The sequence below is a fragment of the Marmota monax genome, unplaced genomic scaffold (genome assembly GCF_021218885.2).
Source record: "Marmota monax isolate L192 unplaced genomic scaffold, Marmota_monax_Labrador192_F-V1.1 WCK01_AAM20220418_F8-fsc00534, whole genome shotgun sequence".
Taxonomy (NCBI): domain Eukaryota; kingdom Metazoa; phylum Chordata; class Mammalia; order Rodentia; family Sciuridae; genus Marmota; species Marmota monax.
Window position 1 is genome coordinate 45,844 of NW_026692813.1, and position 19,845 is coordinate 65,688.

The 19,845-nt window shown below is 36.2% G+C and overlaps 1 protein-coding gene and 1 pseudogene across 1 annotated transcript; both read right to left on the reverse strand.

Moving 5' to 3' along the window:
• Positions 1 to 5,278: 5,278 nt before the first annotated feature.
• Positions 5,279 to 6,223, reverse strand: LOC124095284 (olfactory receptor 5V1). Its single transcript, XM_046448447.1, has one exon. It carries the CDS (start codon positions 6,221 to 6,223, stop codon positions 5,279 to 5,281), a length of 945 nt encoding a protein of 314 aa, XP_046304403.1.
• Positions 6,224 to 19,626: 13,403 nt separating this feature from the next.
• Positions 19,627 to 19,788, reverse strand: LOC124095302 (U2 spliceosomal RNA; annotated as a pseudogene).
• Positions 19,789 to 19,845: the final 57 nt, after the last annotated feature.

Sequence of the window (19,845 nt, forward strand, 5' to 3'; positions counted from 1 at the left end):
CTCCAATTGGGGTGACGAGTGTACCACGCCGGCAGGCCACTGGGCCTGATCCGCCGGTCGGTTGCAGGTTTGCCTACCCTGCAGGCACGGGCGGCAGCTCTACTCTGCCCCTACTCCAAATGGGGTGACGTGTCTGTCGTACCAGGAGGCCACTGGGCCTGTCCCGCTGGTCGGTCGCAGATCTGCCCACCTTTCGGGCACGGGTGGAGGCTCTGCTTTGCCCCTACTCCAATTGGGGTGTCGTGACTACCCCGCCTGCAGGACACTGGGTCTGTTCCTGGCAAGGGAGGCGACTCTGCTCTGTCACTACTCCAATTAGGGTGGTGTTTGTACCACGCTGGCAGGCTCCTGGGCCTGATCCGCCGGTCTGTTGTAGGTCTGCCTACCTTGAAGGCGCGGGCTGCGGATCTGCCCTGCCCCTCCTACCATGCCTGCGGACCCCTGGGCCTGATCTGCAGGTTGATCACTGGTCTGCTCGCCCTGCGGGCACGGGTGGCGGTTCCACTCCGCCCCCACTCCAATTGGGGTCACGTGACCACCACACCGGCAGGGCCTGATCCGGGCGTGGGAGAAGGATCTGCTCTGCCCCTACTCGAGTTGGGGTGACGTGTGTACCACACTGGCAGGCCACTGGGCCTGACCCGCCAGGCTGTCACAGGTCTGTTTACCTTGCAAGCGCGAAGGGCGGCTCTGCCCTGCCCCTCCTACCACGCCCATGTACTACTGGGTCGTGGGTCTGCCCACCTGGCGGGTGTGGGTGGCGGCTCCGCTCTGCCCCCTCTCCAATTGGGGTCTCGCGGTCACCACGCTGGCGAGCCGCTGGGCCTGCTCCGGGGGCTGGCGGCGGCCCGGCTCCTTCCCTCTGGCTCGAGGACAAATTGAGGAGACTCGGGTGACTGAGCCTCACCCCCCTTACCAGGAGACCAACTGCTTATGTCACCGCTGGTATTGATGAAGATCTCTCCTCCACCGCTTTCTGCTGACATCAGATCTCTGCCATGTTGGTATCCTATGCGAATGGCAGCATTTCGTTCCCCTTGCCGGGCAACCCAAGCAACGGGTGAGTCCTGACCAGCCCTCAGCAGGACCCGGACTGAGACACAGTTTCCGCGGGCTCCTAGCCCCGGTCCAGGGAAGTTCCGGGAGCCGGAACTCGGCCGCTCCGTGCTCGGTGTAAGCTCCTATAAGTGTAAGCTCCAAGAAGCAGCCCCTGCGGGCTCAGTTCTGGGAGCCAGAATTCGGCTTCTTAGTGCTTGGTGTATGCTCTGATAGTAGCAGGGTCCAAGAAGCAGCCTCCGCAGGCTCCGCAGCCCTGAGCCAGGGCGGTTCCGGGACGGTTCCGGGAGCCGGAACTCGGCCGCCCCGCGCTCCGTGTTCACTCCGATAAGATCAGATTTTAAGAAGCACCCAGGCGCTGAACCCTAGCAATCTGTCTGCGAGCCACAGGCGAATTGCAGCCTGAAATTACCTGTTCTATGGCTGAATGAGCTGCGGTCAGTCAAAAACAGGTGTGGTGACGTCAGTTTACCAACATGGTGGCTCTACAGTTTATTTTTAAAAGGATTTTCTTAAGCATAGTTTTTTTTTATGCAATCAAATTTAATCCACTATCAACTTAAAACAGTCTGTTATAGAAGATTTCTTTTAAGACTCATGATATCAAGAATGTACAGATCTGTGATATAAACACAAAATATGAAAAGCAAGGAATCAAAATATACTTCTAGAGTGATTCACTTAAACACAAAGGCAAAAGGCAAGAGGGAAATAAATAAACAAAGTATCTGCCAAGCAACCAGAAAAAATAATTTAAAAAATGCCAAAGTAGGTTCATACTTATCAAATGATAACCTTGAATATAAATAGGTTAAATTTTCCAGTTAAAAGATAAAGAGTGGTTGAATGGATAACAACAAAAATAAGACCCTTCTACATGCTGCCTACAAGAAATTCAATTTATGTGTATGGGCACAAATAGACTGAAAGTGCATGGATGCAAAAAAAAAAAGATATTTCATACTAATAAGAATCAGAAGAGAGCAGGAGTAGCTTTACTTGGATCATATGGACTTTAAGTCAAAATTGCCAAATGAGAAAAAAAAGTAATGATAAAGGGTCAATTCATCAAGATAATTTAAAAATTATAAAATTATATGCACCCAAAATAAGAGCACCTACATATATGTAAAGCAAACATTATTAGACTAAAAGGAAGACAGAGGCTGTAATACATTAACAGTAGCAAATGTCAGTAAGAACAGATCAACAGAGAGAAAATGAATAAGGAAACATAGGACGCAAAGTAAACTTTAGATAAAATGGAGCTAACAAAAATATAAAGAACATTCCATTCAACATCAGCACAATACACATCGTTTTCAAGTGTACAAGGAACATTCTCCAAGATACATTATATGTTAGGCCTAAGAACAAGTCAACAAATTTAAGAAAACTGAAATCACAAAAAATATATTTCTTGAGGGATAAAACTACATACTTACAACAGAGGAATTTCAGAAAATTCACAAATACATGGAAAATAATTAGCATTCTTCTCATTAAAAACAATGGGCAAATAAACTTTTTAAAAATATTTTTTTAAATATTAGGATGAATGAAAATCAAAGAACAACATAACAAAATTTATGAGGTAAAGGGGAAAAGCAGTTCTAAGAGGAAAATTCATAGCGGAGAACACTTGTATCAAAGACAGATCCGAATAAACAATATTATCACTCAGAGAACTACAGAACAGTAACAAAGATGTTCAAAGTTCTCAGAAGGAAATAAATAATAAAGAGCAGAGCAAACATAAGTAAAATAAATACAAGAAAATTTAAAATACCAGAAAAACCCCTAAGAAGAGGTATTTTAGAAAACAGAATCCATGAACTCTTATATAGACTAAGAAAAAGGATGAAAATGAAAAAGACAATATTACAATTGATAGTACATAAATACAAAGGACCATAAGAGATTATTCTGAATAATTTTAAACCTGGAATTATAAAACAAAAAATAGATAAATTTTTAAAAATCATACAAACTATAAATACTGAATCATGAAGATATAGAAAATTGGAACAGATCAATAACAAATAAGATGATCAAAAGAATTCCATAAAAGAAAAGCCCAGGATCTGATAGTTTACTGCTGAGTTCTATTAAACTCTTTTAAAAGGAAATAATAACAACAATCCTCAAACACCTCCAAAATATTTAAGAAAAATGAATACTTCCTAACTCATTTAAAGAGCTTGTGTTATCCTGACACTTGGTATACTGGCTTTGAGCCATACCAGGACACTGCAAGAAAAGAAAGTTGTAAGTCAATATCCATGTTGAATGTAGTTGCAAAAAATCCTCAACAAAATACTAAAAAACTCAGCTCAATAATGAAAAAAATCCAATAAAATAACTAACTAAATTATATCCATCACTAACTGCTTTAATCATCTACCACAAAAGCATAATATCCTGTAATATTACCCAAAAGTGAATAAACCATCAAACTATGGACTGTGAGAAATACCAAGATATATACTTTTTATAAGCTGTGGCCTCCTTAGAAGTGTGTTTACAGTAAGACAGTAAAGACTTCATGCACAAATACTATAGTATATGTCATGATAGCCTGGTACTTTGATCTTTATCAGTAGAATTTCTTTAAAAGCTCCTATAAGCCAGGAATTACTCTTGACCCTAACAATTCAAAGGTGAATAGAACACACAAATCAGATAATAATAAATTGATGATTGTTATTAATAAGTTGTGATAATTGGGGTTATCAATGATTACTAGGTGGTAAAAAGATGCAATTTAAATGGCATAGTCAGGGAACTTTTGCTACCACTCCAACCCCCACCATCTTGCATAGTATCCTGTGACTTAAAAAAGAAGAGAAAATACTTCCAGATGGAGTGATTGGGAGAAAGTGTGTTTTGAACAAAATTATAAATAATAGAGAAGTTTTTGTTTAAATGATTGGTAGTATATAAGTTGGAAATTAAGGAAATGGTCATAGTGGTGGTGTATAGCCAGGAACCAAGACCTACCTAGGGAAGGATTACTTAGGGTTTCTACAGGACATAGGTTATAAGATAGGTAATACACAGAATACTTAATACAGCAATTACCAAATAATCATAGTTAAAGGAATAGTGTGCAAACGAGAAGTGTTTTTAAACAGTATAAAAAATAAAAGCAGTAATTTAATACTTTAAACATGTAATTTCTATTTGTTTTCTTACTTTAATTGCCATCTTACTAAAATTTTTATTCCTTCCTATAAAACATAAATTTTCTATATTTTTTATCTGATTATATTTTCTAAATTTTTATAAAAATATTCCTAATGTTATGTTAAGATTATGTTAAGTAATCTGTCATGTGGACTTATTCCTAGAAAACTCTTCTCGGGATATTTCACCTTTTGAATAGAGTAAGAAATATAAACTGGGATTAAGAAACTGTATCTTCTTTCTAATGTGAAGGTAAATTGTCTTTAGCCCATGCAGCAGGTGACAAAATTAAAATTCATTACCAACAGATCTGGAGATAAGACACCATTTCATCATGATTGTATTTCTTTGTCAAAATGAGAATAATGTGAACTTATATATTGGTGATGATGTTTTATTAAAAAGAACCCAAAAAAGGACAAAAACATCAGTTAAGTAGTAAGAAAAGAGAAATATGGTAAGAGAAGCTTCTTTCACATTCTTCCACATATAGGAAATAAAGTACCAAATGATGAAGTTCATCAAACAAATATTACATGGAAGAGAGCCACTATCTTTGGAAAGAGGATAAAGAATGGAAAATATAGATAAGAAGAAAACATCTAAAAAGAATAGATTGATGTCTCTCGTGTTGAACTAGCAAAAGTTCAAGAATGCCAGGTAGAATGGCCTACAACTTCAATCCCAACAATTAGGGAGCCTGAGGCAGGAGGATAGCAAGTTTGAAGCCAACCTTAACAACTTAGTGAGGCCCTTAGCAACTTAGTGAGACCCTATCTCAAAATAAAAAAAAAAAATTAAAGGACTGAGGAGTTCAATCTCTAGTGCCAAAACGAGGGGAAAAAGAAAGCAAGCTCAAGATCATGTATGTTTGAGGTGGAGTGTGCCAATTCTTTCATCTCTGTCCCAGAATTTCAGGCAGTTTTTGAGTGTCAGGAGAAACAGCTGATTGGTGAAAAACTTAAATTCTAATATATGATTATTATGTTGAGATTACATATCAAAATAATGATTATCCTTAATCTTATCCTTAACATTACATATCAAGACTTGGTGGCTGCCACCTTCTCCCTATTGTCTTCACAGCCTCTTTGATGTCCTTGTTCCTCAATGTGTAAATTATAGGGTTCAGCATGGGAGTAACAACACTATACAATACTGAAATCAGTCTGTCTTTCTCCAATGAGTAAGATGAAATGGGCCGCACATATGTGAAAATGGCACTACCATAATAGAGAAGGACAATGACCAGGTGGGATGCACATGTAGAAAAGGCTTTGCGTCTCCCCTCTGAAGAGTGGATCCTCAAGATGGTGGAGATTATGTAAAGGTAGGAAAGGACAATGCACAGGAAAGGAGTCCAACCAATGAAGACTCCAATGGATAGCAACACCAGTTCATTGACAGAAGTGTCCCCACAAGACAAGATCAGCAAAGGGGGTATGTCACAAAAGAAGTAATTAATCTGATTGTTGCAGAATGGCAGACGGAATGTCAGTACTGTATGCACCACTGAATTGAGGAAACTACCAATCCAACATGAGGCTGCTAACTGGCTATACAGGGCCTTGTTCATAATAACTGAATACCTTAAGGGTTTGCAGATGGCAATGTAGCGATCATATGCCATTGCTGCCAGGAGGAGACACTCTGATCCTACAAAGAAAATGAATGCAAAAAGTTGAGCTACACATCCCCCAAAGGAAATGCTCTTCTTCTCTGATACAAGATGTACCATCATCTGTGGGACATTGGTGGTGGTATAGCAGACATCAAGAAAGGCCAGGTTCCTTAGGAAATAGTACATGGGTGTATGTAGGTGTGGATCAGCCATTGTCACCAAGATGATGAATATATTTCCTCCCAAAGTACATATATAGGTCAGAAAAAAGATGGTAAATAGTAAAAACTGCAATTCATTCAGGTCAGAGAATCCCAAGATGATGAATTCAGATATAGCTGTTTGATTCTTTCCTTCCATAATGTTGTCTGGTTTCCTCTGAGGAGTTGGGCAAAGAGAAGCATAGATTACAAAAATCATATGCTACAGTAGCAATGGCCTGAAAAACAGGAAAGCAAAATGGTACAGATAAAATATTACTATCTATATCTGGTAGTAAACCACAGGAGCAACACTCATATACTATGACTCATACCAGCCACTCAACACATAGGTAAAAACTTTCAGTGTTTCACTTGAAAATCATCTCCCTGGCACTAGAGCAGATCATGCTTAGTGAAGCTAGCCAATCCCTAAAAAAACAAATACCAAATGTCTTCTTTGATATAATGAGAGCAACTAAGAACAGAGCAGGGAGGAAGAGCAGGAAGAAAAGATTAACATTAAACAGATACATGAGGTGGGATGGAAAGGGAGAGAAAGGGAAATTGCATGGTAATGGAGGGAGACCCTCATTGTTATACAAAATTACATATAAGAGGTTGTGAGGGGAATGGGAAAATAAACAAGGAGAGAAATGAATTACAGTGGATGGGGTAGAGAGAGAAGATGGGAGGGGAGGGATGGGGGATGGTAGAGGATAGGAAAGGTAGCAGAATACAACAGTTACTAATAGGGCATTATGTAAAAATGTGGATGTGTAACTGATGTGATTCTGCAATCTGTATTTGGGGTAAAATTGGGAGTTCATAACCAACTTGAATCTATTGTATGAAATATGATATGCCAATAGCTTTATAATGTATTGAACAACCAATAAAAAAAAATAAATTAAAAAAAAGAAGAAAAAAAAGAAAATCATCTCCCTGTATAAGATTTTACGTGTAACAGTACTGAACGTTTTTAACTAAAAGTAAATCACAAGGGCTGGTGTTGTAACTCATTGATAGAGCACTTACCTAGCACGTGTCAGGTACTGGGTTTGATTCTCAGCATCACATATAAATAAATAAAATAAAGGTCCATCAACACCTAAAAAAAAAAAAAAAAGCAAATCGGGATGGGGATATGGCTCAAGCGGTAGCGTGCTCGCCTGGCATGCGTGCAGCCTGGGTTCGATCCTCAGCACCACATACAAACAAAGATGTTGTGTCTGCCAAAAACTAAAAAATAAATATTAAAAAATTCTTTCGCTCTCTCTCTCTCTTTTAAAAAAAGCAAATCACAAAAGGGCAATGTACATCCTAAGATTCTCTGTTAATAATACCTCTGTCAACCCTACTTACATTTTCTTGGTGATGTGTAGACATGTGTAGCAGAAATAGTTACAGAAGAACCTCTCTGGCCTTCATTACTTTCTGCAAAGCTATCTCTGCTCCTCCTTTCCATCCTTAAATGCAGAACAAAACTTGTTTTTTTTTTCTGATTCAAATTTATGTGCTTGTTTTAGAATATGTTGAAAATATAGAAAATAATTTTTAAAATATATTTTTAGTTGTAGATGGACATGATACCTTTATTTTGTTTATTTAGTTTTATGTGGTGCCAGGGATTGAACCCAGCGTCTTACACATGCTAGGCAAATGCTCTACCACTGAGCTACAACCCCAGCCCAAAAAGAAATTTTTAATAAATATAATACTTATGTTCACAGAAATGTTTGAGTCTGTGTTTCAGATCAGTTTTCCATATGTAAATATTCAAAATGAGGATCAGAAAAGTATGTATTTTAACCTGTTTTTTCCTTAAGCACTGCATTGTAGTAGATTTTCAGGGCAATAAACCTTATGAAACATGACCTTTGAGTTGTAAATAATTTATCTTTATTCTGTAGAATTTACATAAATGATAAGGGATTAATGATCTTTAGAGTGACAGCATCCTGACTTTGAAATAAGTTAGGAAAGTTGGTCTGACATTAGGTGTAACAGAAAATCTTCAGTAGTCTAAAAGTAAAAGTTAACATGCAACTATGGATCATTTTTACCTGTTTGTTACCTACATCTCAGATTCTAATCAACAAGATTGCTCAATGTTAGAAGTAGTTTAAGAAAAACCACTGTTATTAGTGGTGAACATTTGTATTTTTTATTTGCTTATTTCTGTTATAATAAATTTCAATAATAAGCATGCTTAATTAGATTCTCTGAATTTGGGGTCAGGTTACTTGTATTTCTACAAATTTTCAAAGAGACCATTGGTGCAGGTCATCGGTCTGGAAAATTCAAGAGCCATTAGGTTTATTCAAGATTCTGTTGCTGTTTAGACAAATCATTTTAAGTGCTGAGTGGAGAAGGTTACCAGTAATCTCTAAGCACTTTCTACATGTCCTCTCATTTACTCCACACATATCCAGTGAGATAAGTAATATCATCATTGCCATTTTCCAGATGAAAACAGAGTTTCAGCAAGAAAATATATGGCAGAGTTTACGCAGCTAGCTAGGTGAAAATACATTTTTATCTCAATATACATACATTGAGTGGTAGACAATTTGATTCCCTTTAATGACAACAGAATCCTCTTTAAAAATACTTTTCTGGTTTTAATGAAACTTAAGTTCATACAATTAAATTATTTTAACTATGTAGTCACAAACTTTTATGACTTGTGCTCCCAGATGTTAATAATTTATGCCACAGCATCTTGATGGTTAAATCTAATTGTTACCAAATATCTGGTCTTTCACTTTAATGTGTTTGTTTAAATAATAAAGATCCAGTGCAGTTGTTCACCATCCTGCCCAAATTAATATTAAATGTTTGTGTTTTTGTTACTAAGGATGCTATTCCACAGTTTAGCTTAAGTCAGTTATAAAAATGTTTGGTAAAATTGTGGGGATAATCATTATGTAAATGTATCTAATTGCCACACTGCATTCTATCAATATGTATAATAATTGAAGAATAATTTTTTAAAAATGTTCAAGTTATTGGCTGGGAATATAGCTCAGTGGTAGAGCACTTGCCTAGCATGTGCAAAACCCTGGGTTTGATACCCAGTAAAATACACACAAAAAATATTCAATTTCAAGCTCAAGGGAAAAAGTTAATTTTGTAGTTTGAGCTTTCATACAAATTACAGAAACCAAAAACATAAATAAAATACCAGGTTTATAAATAAAAGTACATATTGCATATTTATTAAAATATATGCTTTATTGATTATCCTGGCCTACAGAAAAAAATATACATTTAATTTCAAGTTTGGAATGTAGTACATTTGTACTTTTGTTTTAATTGATGTCCTCATTGCTTTTGAACTACTGTGGACATTTTCAGTGGAAGTAGATGACAAATAAGATGAAGATTTAAATTTTCATAATATAGTATCTCACATTGTTACTAGAACCAAATAAATTTTCTAGTATAATTTTCTCTCAATACAAAATTCCTGTTCCCTAATCTATCTCCTTTTCTTTTCCTAATATCTTCCTCCCCTTTTCATTTTTTTTAACATTTCTTCCTACTCCTGGGAAACCCTTTCTGCTCATTTTATTCAACAATTATATGGCAGTATGCTCCAAAGATAAAATAATAAGTATTAATGTATAAATTACATATAAATTATGTGATGTATATATACTTTATACGTTTTAAATTTTAGCCATATAATTTACAAATTATATGGCTAAAGACAAAGTATACTAAAGACAAAATAAGAAAAACAAAATTTAACTTTATCTCCAGGAATATGCACATTGACTATTATATATAATTTAAAAAATATCTAATAAAAACTATAATAATTATTTAAAAGTAGAAAACAGAAGGGATAGAATAGTATGGAACCTAGTTACCAAAAATTTTCAAGAGAAAATGTGTCTTGCAATCTCAATAATGAACAGGAATTAAGTAGTTAAGGCAAGGTGAATGTAGAAAACTTTCCATACCACAATTAAGAACATATGCACAGGTCCTGAGGTTGGAGTAATGTGAGACCTAAAGGAAATCCAAGAAGGCTGGAAGAAAAGGCGCAAGGGCAGGAGGCTGCTCTGATAAGGTTAGAATCATCTAGAGCAACTGGAATCTATTTCAAGAGTGTGAAATATTTTATTAGACTCTAAGAACAATTGGAATATATTTCAAGAATGTAAGATGTCCATGTTCTAAAAATGGTCTTTCTGGAAAATGTGTGGGCAATAAAATAGAAGGAAGCAAGAATGAGCAAGACAAGCTCACTGAGTTCTCTATTTCAGTCAGACAAAAGGTCATGGAACTTCACACCAGAGTAGTGAGACCTGGGTTGGAAATAATCAGAGGCATTAGGAGAGGTTAAGAGATACACTCTTTAAAGTTCTGGTATGAAATGAGAAAGAGAGATGAATTAAGGATAATCATTATTACTGAGGTATATTAAATGCTTGTTATGAAAAAAAATCTTATTTCTTCCAATTCTCTCTCTCTCTCTCTCTCTCTCTCTCTCTCTCTCTCTCTCTCACACACACACACACACACACACACACAGCAAATATGAAGTAGAAATATTATGCTCATACTACAAGAACAAAACTAAATGAAGAGATTTTAACTTTAATGGGTGCACTGTGCTGATCTGAGTCCTAGTTTGAATGAGTAAATGCTTAGTGGAGTCACTGAAATAAGGAAAGCAGAAAACAGCTGAGATCTAGAGGTGGATCAGAGGTTCATTGGTGGTCTCAGTTAACTGGAGGCATCTTTGAGATGTCTAATAAAATGTCTCAAAAAGCAGTTGCAATTTGGACCTCAGGAGAGAGGTATATACTAGAGACAGACATTTGTAACACATCTGTAAATAAAAGGTGTTTAAATCTATCACGTAGATGGGAGTGAATAGAGTAAGAAATAAGGGAACACAAAATCGAACATTCTTAAGTTCTGTAGAATTAATTTGCTATGTGGAGATGCCAGAAAAGAAGATGGATAAGTAAAATAATAATATGAAGAAATCCAAAGAAGCATCAAAATCACAGTTAGTATATGAACAATGGTGCAACATATAAAAATACAAAAAAACCCAATTTTATTACTTCATTACTCATAAGAAGACATCCTGCTGATGACAATCCTCTGTCACCAACACAGTCATTATGAGCTGTCAGGTGAGAGATAGAGGAAACACTGATCCAGCTGCTTTGCCTTCCTCTTTGCATGTATTACATATTCAGAGAAAGAACTGTTTTCTCCCAGGGATATCCTCATTCTTTTGTTTTACCATTTAGGATACTTCCAAAGTGTACTGTGCCCTGAGATAATTCCTTCTCAGTTCAAAACACATTTTTCTGTGTCCTAATCTACTAGGGAGCTGTCACGTTGTAAAGTGACCAGATGGAATAATTAAAACAACTAATATGTTAATTCTCTAAGGTTATTTGCCTTGAGACAAAATACATTTTTTTTCAGAATATTCCTTTTAATTTTATATTCAACCTTCAAGTTTTTCTTTCTGCCCCCATTTCTATCTTCCAATCTTCATGTATTTTTTCAAAGTTCACCTTAAAATTTACCTTTCTCATCAGTTGAAAATGATGTTTCTCCCTTGGGGAATTTTGAGGCTTTTGTTTAGATCTCAACTATGGCACTTAAACAAAACATATTGATTTTTGTAACTTATATTACTTATTTTACCACAAATCATTTAGGATTTCTTTAGGATTTGAGGCCAAATGGATGATGGGGGGCGGATATTTTCAGGGGTTTACATCATAGTAAGATCTCAAGGATGGCTACTCAGGACCCACAGGAAAAGATTCCCAGAAAATTCATGAAGTGTCTCAGTCTTGATGTTTTCACTTCTAAGAGACTCAGTGAGTATGTTTTTTTTTTTTTTTAATTATTGACTGTTTGCAGTATGTTTACCCAGGGGCACTTTACCACTGAGCTATATCCCTACTCCTTTTTTACAATGAGACAGGGGCTAATAATTTGCTGAAGATCTTGCTAAGTTGCTAAGACTGACATTGAAATTGTGATCCTCCTGCTCTAGACTCCCAAGTACCTGGGATCAGAGGCATGAGTCACTCTATCAAAGCTCAGTGCCCTTCATTAAAAAAATAATAATAATAATAAAGGAAACTAAGAAATGTAGAATCTTTAAATTGCAAGGATTTCCTAAAAGTATATTGTCCAATCCCTTACTTACATCTGAAATCACATAGTAAGCATGTAAAATAGGCATAGCAAGCATGCAATGATGTTAGATCCCTATGAAAATTTTTTTCTTGTGAGAAAACCACACAGTGTTTTCCTAACACTATTTTCTGAAATCCAGTGGCATTTTATCTCTTTTTTATATATATAAATATACTGTTCTTTATCCAGTAAAGAATCAGTAAGTTAGCACATGTCCACTCTGAGATACAGAAATTGCCCTAAAGGAAGGAAGCTCCCTGGTTCGCACACTCTCAATCTACTTATGTCATTCAAAGCATGGTACAGAAAGTTTGAATTTTCCCTCCCTGGGAAGCCCTTGTGTCGTTACACTTCCATCTCCCCTCCACACACACACTTAGTATCTCATCCAAAAAGCAAGGCAAAACATTATTTCTGAAAGCAATGAACTATAACCAAGAAATTAAAAACTACTTACCTATGATCAAAATTACATAGCAAAGATTACCATTCAGCAACCTAGAGCCTGATGTGGAACTGCTTTTATGAACACAAGGAGTGGCACATAATACCTGTCTCTGCAGAGTGTCTGTCAGCTGACTTCCATCTGAGTACAGAGAATCTTCTCAATCCCTGCATGCCAGTGGGTGGGACTAGAGCTGAGTAACAACCAGGCCATATATATGTGAAAGATCTCCATATCTTGTGGGAATCTTTCAAAGACCCAGAAGACACACTTCTGGGAACTCTGAGCACAGAGGTCCTGAAACTGATAACTCTGATTCCTGCTCAGTCCTGAGAATTTGTTTTATCTCCAGGCACTTTGCTGCCATTATAGGTTGTCACCATCTAGCCAGGCTGGTGGGATGAGCTGGGTTCAAAGGAGCTGGCTATATCAATAACTAAGAAGTTGGTGAATAAACCATGCAGCACATGAACCTGAGTTTCTAAGGTCTAGGGCGGGAGTGCTCAGTGACACCAAGGGTCAGCTGGGAAGCGCTGGAAAAGGAGTGTGCCCCTGGATTCTTTTTATTTTATGGGGGAGACACACACAAGGGAGGTTCGATGGAATGTTCTTCACCAAATATGGCAGGGAATAAGGTTTCAAAGATGGAGTCTTGCTTTGTGATGTCATGTGGTCAGCAGATTGATTGACATCTTGGCAAGTCACACCCATCTCAGGTGCTGTGTGGCATCACAGGCAGAGCAAGAGGAAAGGCACATTTGCAGCACACTATCAGAGCAGTCCCTTCCTAAGCTCAAATCCACATAGCTCACACACTCTGCCTCACTAAAATAGGTCTGTTTCAGGAAGTCTGTGAAATCAAAAGTATTCCAGGTGGATCACACCTCTTTGGGCCATATCTGCCCAATGATAAGCAACCTGCATCCTTTCTCCATCATCAGAGCAAAGGCAGTTCTCTGGCTTCTTGGTACTTTGCACTCACATAATGCACTCACCTTTGAACCCTCAATTTCCAGGGGTAGATGCCAAGCTCTCTGTTATTTGGGTTTTTATTCCACCTTAAATTATATCCCCATGCCTTTTTTATTTTGGAATCACTTTCATTTCCTTCTGGAAGTGGGAAGAGATTACATAGCACACTAGTATATTTGATTTTATATATATATATATATATATATATATATATATATATATATATATATATAGAGAGAGAGAGAGAGAGAGAGAGAGACAGAGAGAGACAGAGAGAGACAGAGAGAGACATAGAGAGATGTATTTCAGCCACCAAATTGGACTCCTAAATATCCACCTCTTTATGAGTTACATGTAGGTTGGTGAACTAATACCTTTCCTTTGGATAAAATTCCTAGTATGTCTATCTCTTGAGATCTCACTTGAAATGGAGGTGTGATATTTTTAACATCATGTAAGACTTTCAATTTATTGATAAGGGGTGCAAAAAATGTAACTAAAAGTTATTCTGAAGCCTAATGTTTGTTGGCCATTTATCCTTCCATCATCACTATCAATTCCCCTCTCCATCTTCTTGCTATGATTTTAAGCTATTTCAGAACAATTTAACTTCTAATGCCATCTCGATGGCTTTAGAATATAATTCTGTTATATCTGAGTGCATATACTGGGGAAAGTTTATTACCTTGGGAAGCTATACCATCTACAGCTCAGTTGTGCTAGGGCAGTGAAATAGGTTACCAAGAGACCAAAGAAGACACCAGGAAATGGGATGTGTGACATAAGATTTATCAAAAAAATACTCACCAGGAAGATTCAGTGGTGAAAGGCTAGACAGGAGCTTTTCCAAAAACTCCAGAGATGAAAGGCTGGACAGGTGCATCTCCATTTCACACAGTGTTTCACCTGAAAATAGTGTCCCAATCCCTCTCAATGTCCGATGGCCACCTGGACAAGTGCTTTCCTCTCCACAATGCCTTTCCACACCAGTTATCACAGGGGTGGGAAGGGAGGTTATGGGTTAAATTATTAGGTTACAGAATCAGTAATATAATCAGCTTTGATTGCTTTGTCCAGTTTTATGACCAGCATCCCAAGGAACTTGGAATATATGCAAGAATGTAGCTTTCTACAGATAGCACAACTGGCCCTAATTTCTAGCATACTTGAGGGAAAGCCAGTGTCCTTCAGGATAATATTTATCCAGAAATTGTGGCCTAGGCTCATTCTTATGGCTTTCTTAATATGGCTAGGTTCTTGAAACCAGAGAAGAGCACTTCAGGGATATGGCATTTTTTAAAAAAAATTATTCTTTAGTTGTAGGTGGATACAATACCTTTAAATTTTTATGTGGGCTGAGGATCCAAACTAGTTCCTCAATCATGCTGGGTGAGCCACGACCCCAGCCTGGGATAGGGTATTTTATTGTCCTCAAAGATGACATGGAAGCTAAAGATAATATTAGAATTTTTATAACTATCTTCCAGCCTGGAAGTGCCTCAGAATCAGAGGACACTTTTTCAAAAGCAGATACAAAGTCAGGAAAAATCAAATTTGGCTTCCAGCAAATGATGAATTATATAAATTTAATCTTCAAAATTTAATCATCTTCTTCAATTGTATCTGTACCATCCCCAGTAATGTACAAGTTTACTAAAGTTACTTGGCATTATCTAATTTTGTAATTTTTGTCAATCTAATGAATATGAAGTAGTGACTCATTATTGCTTTGTTCAGATTACCAGAGATTTTGAATATATCCAGAAGATTTTTTTTTTTTTAATTTTTATTTTTTATTTTTTATTTATTTTTTCTTTTTTTATTGGTTGTTCAAAACATTACAAAGCTCTTGACATATCATATTTCATACATTTGATTCAAGTGGGTTTTGAACTCCCAATTTTACCCAAAATACAGATTGCAGAATCACGTCTGTTACACATCCACATTTTTACATAATGCCCTATTAGTAACTGTTGTATTCTGCTACCTTTCCTATCCTCTACTATCTCCCCTCCCCTCCCCTCCCATCTTCTCTCTCTACCCCATCTACTGTAATTCATTTCTCTCCTTGTTTACTTTCCCATTCCCCTCAAAACCTCTTATATGTAATTTTGTATAACCATGCGGGTCTCCCTCCATTACCATGCAATTTCCCTTTTCTCTCCCTTTCCCTCCCACCTCATATATCTGTTTAACCGGATTTAAAATTATATTACAGAGCAATAGTAACAAAAACAGCATGGTACTGGTACCAAAACAGGCGGGTGGACCAATGGTACAGAATAGAGGACACAGAGACGAATCCACAAAGCTACAACTATCTTATATTTGATAAAGGAGCTAAAAGCATGCAATGGAGGAAGGATAGCATCTTCAACAAATGGTGTTGGGAAAACTGGAAATCGATATGCAACAAAATGAAACTGAATCCCCTCCTCTCGCCATGCACAAAAGTTAACTCAAAGTGGATCAAGGAGCTAGATATCAAATCAGAGACTCTGCATCTGATAGAAGAAAAAGTTGGCTTCGATCTACATATTGTGGGGTCGGGCTCCAAATTCCTTAATAGGACATCCATAGCACAAAAGTTAATAACAAGAATCAACAAATGGGACTTACTTAAACTGAAAATTTTTTTCTCAGCAAGAGTAACAATAAGAGAGGTAAATAGGGAGCCTACATCCTGGGAACAAATCTTTACTCCTCACACTTCAGATAGAGCCCTAATATCCAGAGTATACAAAGAACTCAAAAAATTAAACAATAAGATAACAAATAACCCAATCAACAAATGGGCCAAAGACCTGAACAGACACTTCTCAGAGGAGGACATACAATCAATCAACAAGTACATGAAAAAATGCTCACCATTACTAGCAGTCAGAGAAATGCAAATCAAAACCACCCTAAGATACCATCTCACTCCAGTAAGATTGGCAGCCATTATGAAGTCAAACAACAACAAGTGCTGGCGAGGATGTGGGGAAAAGGGTACTCTTGTACATTTCTGGTGGGACTGCAAACTGGTGCGGCCAATTTGGAAAGCAGTGTGGAGATTCCTGGGAAAGCTGGGAATGGAACCACCATTTGACCCAGCTATTGCCCTTCTCGGACTATTCCTTGAAGACCTTAAAAGAGCGTACTACAGGGATACTGCTACATCGATGTTCATAGCAGCACAATTCACAATTGCTAGACTGTGGAACCAACCCAGATGCCCTTCAATAGATGAATGGATAAAAAAAATGTGGCATTTATACACAATGGAGTATTATACAGCACTAAAAAATGACAAAATCATGGAATTTGCAGGGAAATGGATGGCACTAGAGCAGATTATGCTTAGTGAAGCTAGCCAATCCCTAAAAAACAAATACCAAATGTCTTCTTTGATATAATGAGAGCAACTAAGAACAAAGAAGGGAGGAAGAGCAGGAAGAAAAGATTTTTTTTTAGTTATTTGGATTCCTTGTTTTTTCTTGTTCTTTTGCAGGAGTACAGTCCTCTGTACATCATCTAGAATGTCTTTCATAAAAAAGAAAATCTTAATTTTGTCATAATAAGATCCATGATTTCTCAGGTTATGAGTGATACTTCAAAGTTTGTTTAAAAGATTATCCCTAACAATAGATTTAAAATATATACTTTTATGGTCTTATTTTAACTTTATAGTTTTAAATTTCAAAATGTTTTTTTTTTCTTCATCCATTTAGAGTTTATTTTAAGTGAATGAAGATTAATTCATAACCCTCAAGAATCTAATTTTATTTTTCTGTATTTAGTGATCTGGTTGCTCCTAGCTACTCCTAAACATTGACCATTCATTGGGATATCCTTCTTATTAAACAATGATTTCTACACTTTTCTAAAATCTATTTTTCTTGAACATGACTTTATATTAATAGCTTTTAAAATGTTAATATCATAATCAAAAATTTTATTATTTTAAATTTTTTTCAGAATTAATGTTGAAAATTATGAAAACTATTGCTTTTATAAAATTTTTAAAAGCTTATTTCATGGAATTTATAAATTATTTGGAAGAGAATTTGACATGTTTAAATGTCTTTCTGACCAAAATTGTGGCATAACTCTTAATTTATTCAAATCTTCCTTTATGCCTTTAAAATACTTAATATTTCACAATAGTGGTCTATGTATCTTTGTTAAATTTATTCTGAATACTATATAACTTTTGTTGCTATTATAAATTCTGTCTTATTTATTATATCACTATCTAGCAACTTTGGCGAACACCTTTTACTTGAATAGTTTATTGCCAATTCTATTTTGTTTTTTCTATATAAAGCCTCATGGCATGTACAAAGGAATTTTATCTATTTCTTTTGAATTCATACATTTCATATTTCTGTGTTCTTTCTTATAGAACAGATTAATACTTGCAAAGTACATGAAGTGGGAACAATGGTGGTGGACATTCTTACCCTCTCACTCTCACTGGCCCAAATGCATGTCTCTGTGGTTTCTCATTACATATGGTTGCTCAGTTTGTTTGGTATAAAACACTTAATATCATAGTTAAATTTCCTTTTATTTCTATTCTACTAAAATTTTTGTCATACTAAACATGTGTTGATTTTTATCAATTCTTTATTTTTTATGACAATTAAATCAATTATGACTTCTTCCTTGCAGTCTACTAGTATGTTGATGGATTTTTTTAAAAAATGTTGATCATAGCTGCTCCTCCTCTGGACTTTCAAAAAATGAGCTTTTCCCTTTCTCCAAGGCAATCAATGAGAGACCAATGACTGACTGACTGACTGACAGGGTGACAAAGGCTAGTTCCTGTACCTCAAGGTGAAACCAATTCTGAGCTACAGTATGCTCCAGGACTCCCATAGGGTGAGACCAAAGTTAGTCTCCATTCTTGCTCAACATCATTTCTTCTTCACTGTCCTCCCTTCCTCGTTCCACTTCTGCCAAGAATGCTGCCCCAATACAACATTTTTCCAAAAATTGCCCTTAAGATCCTCTTAATGCAAACTGACCAAAAGTAGTAGTGATCTTTTATCTAAGGCTAAGAATAAATTTCAGAAACCTCAACTTTATTCTTACCCTAGGTTGAGAATTAGCAGTACAAAATCTCCCCTAAGCCTCTCAACATAAACACATTTGATCCTCCTTTCCAGGTTTATAATCCCCATTTTGTCCTTCTTGGCATGTGGTATCACCATATGCTAATGATATTAAAATAACACTCCTCCTTGGGCAAAGCCTAATCTTATCACTGGGTGGGCAATAGAGGATCCAAAACAAGGGAAGTCACAGAATTTTGAACAGTTATGAGATGACAAAATACAAAGGCAGAGAGCAACTTGTCTAGGAAAAGAACTTATGAAACACTGTGTAATTGTATACAAATTAAATAGCCAGATACAAAAAAAAATAGTTTACAAATTTAGGGATCTATGCATAGATTTGTTTACATACATTTGAAAACTATGGATATGAGAGAAAATTTGATTTTCCATGTAACTGATTTTTAGTGAACTAGAAAATTTTCCTATTATACTTCATCATATAAATTACTTCTGATACTACATCAGTAATATCAAATATCCTTTTATAAATTGATATGTTTAGGAAAAACTAAGTAAATGTATGATAAATTATTATAAATGGCAAATAAATGTAACTAAGACTGACTCCTTTACAGAAGTTTTTTTTATTATTTTATATAGGTACACATTAATTATTCAGAATAGTGGATTTCACTAGATTTATAGATACATATATCATAATTTAATCAAATGAATTTATTCTTAAAAATATAAATTCAGCTCAATACTATTTCTTTTCCTCATAAAAGTAGTATGGTAGACAGACTTTAAGTTGTTCCCCAATGATCCCCACCTCCTAGAATTCATCAATTTTTATAATGTCTAAACTTTGAGTATGGATTGGATTTATAAGTTAACTTCTTTTGTGGGGTGTGTTGCACCATTCCTGGAGGTACTGCAATATCAGGTCTATGCATGGAGTGGACAAAGCAAGCACCTACTGCTCTAAAACTCCAATTACTATCATATCATATTTTAAATTAATAAGAATAAATGCTACACTTGATCTTAGCCAAAAGGCCAAGAAGATACTATTATTATTTAACTTCTAGCAAAAAGAATATGACAGAAGTAGTGAAATGTCATTTC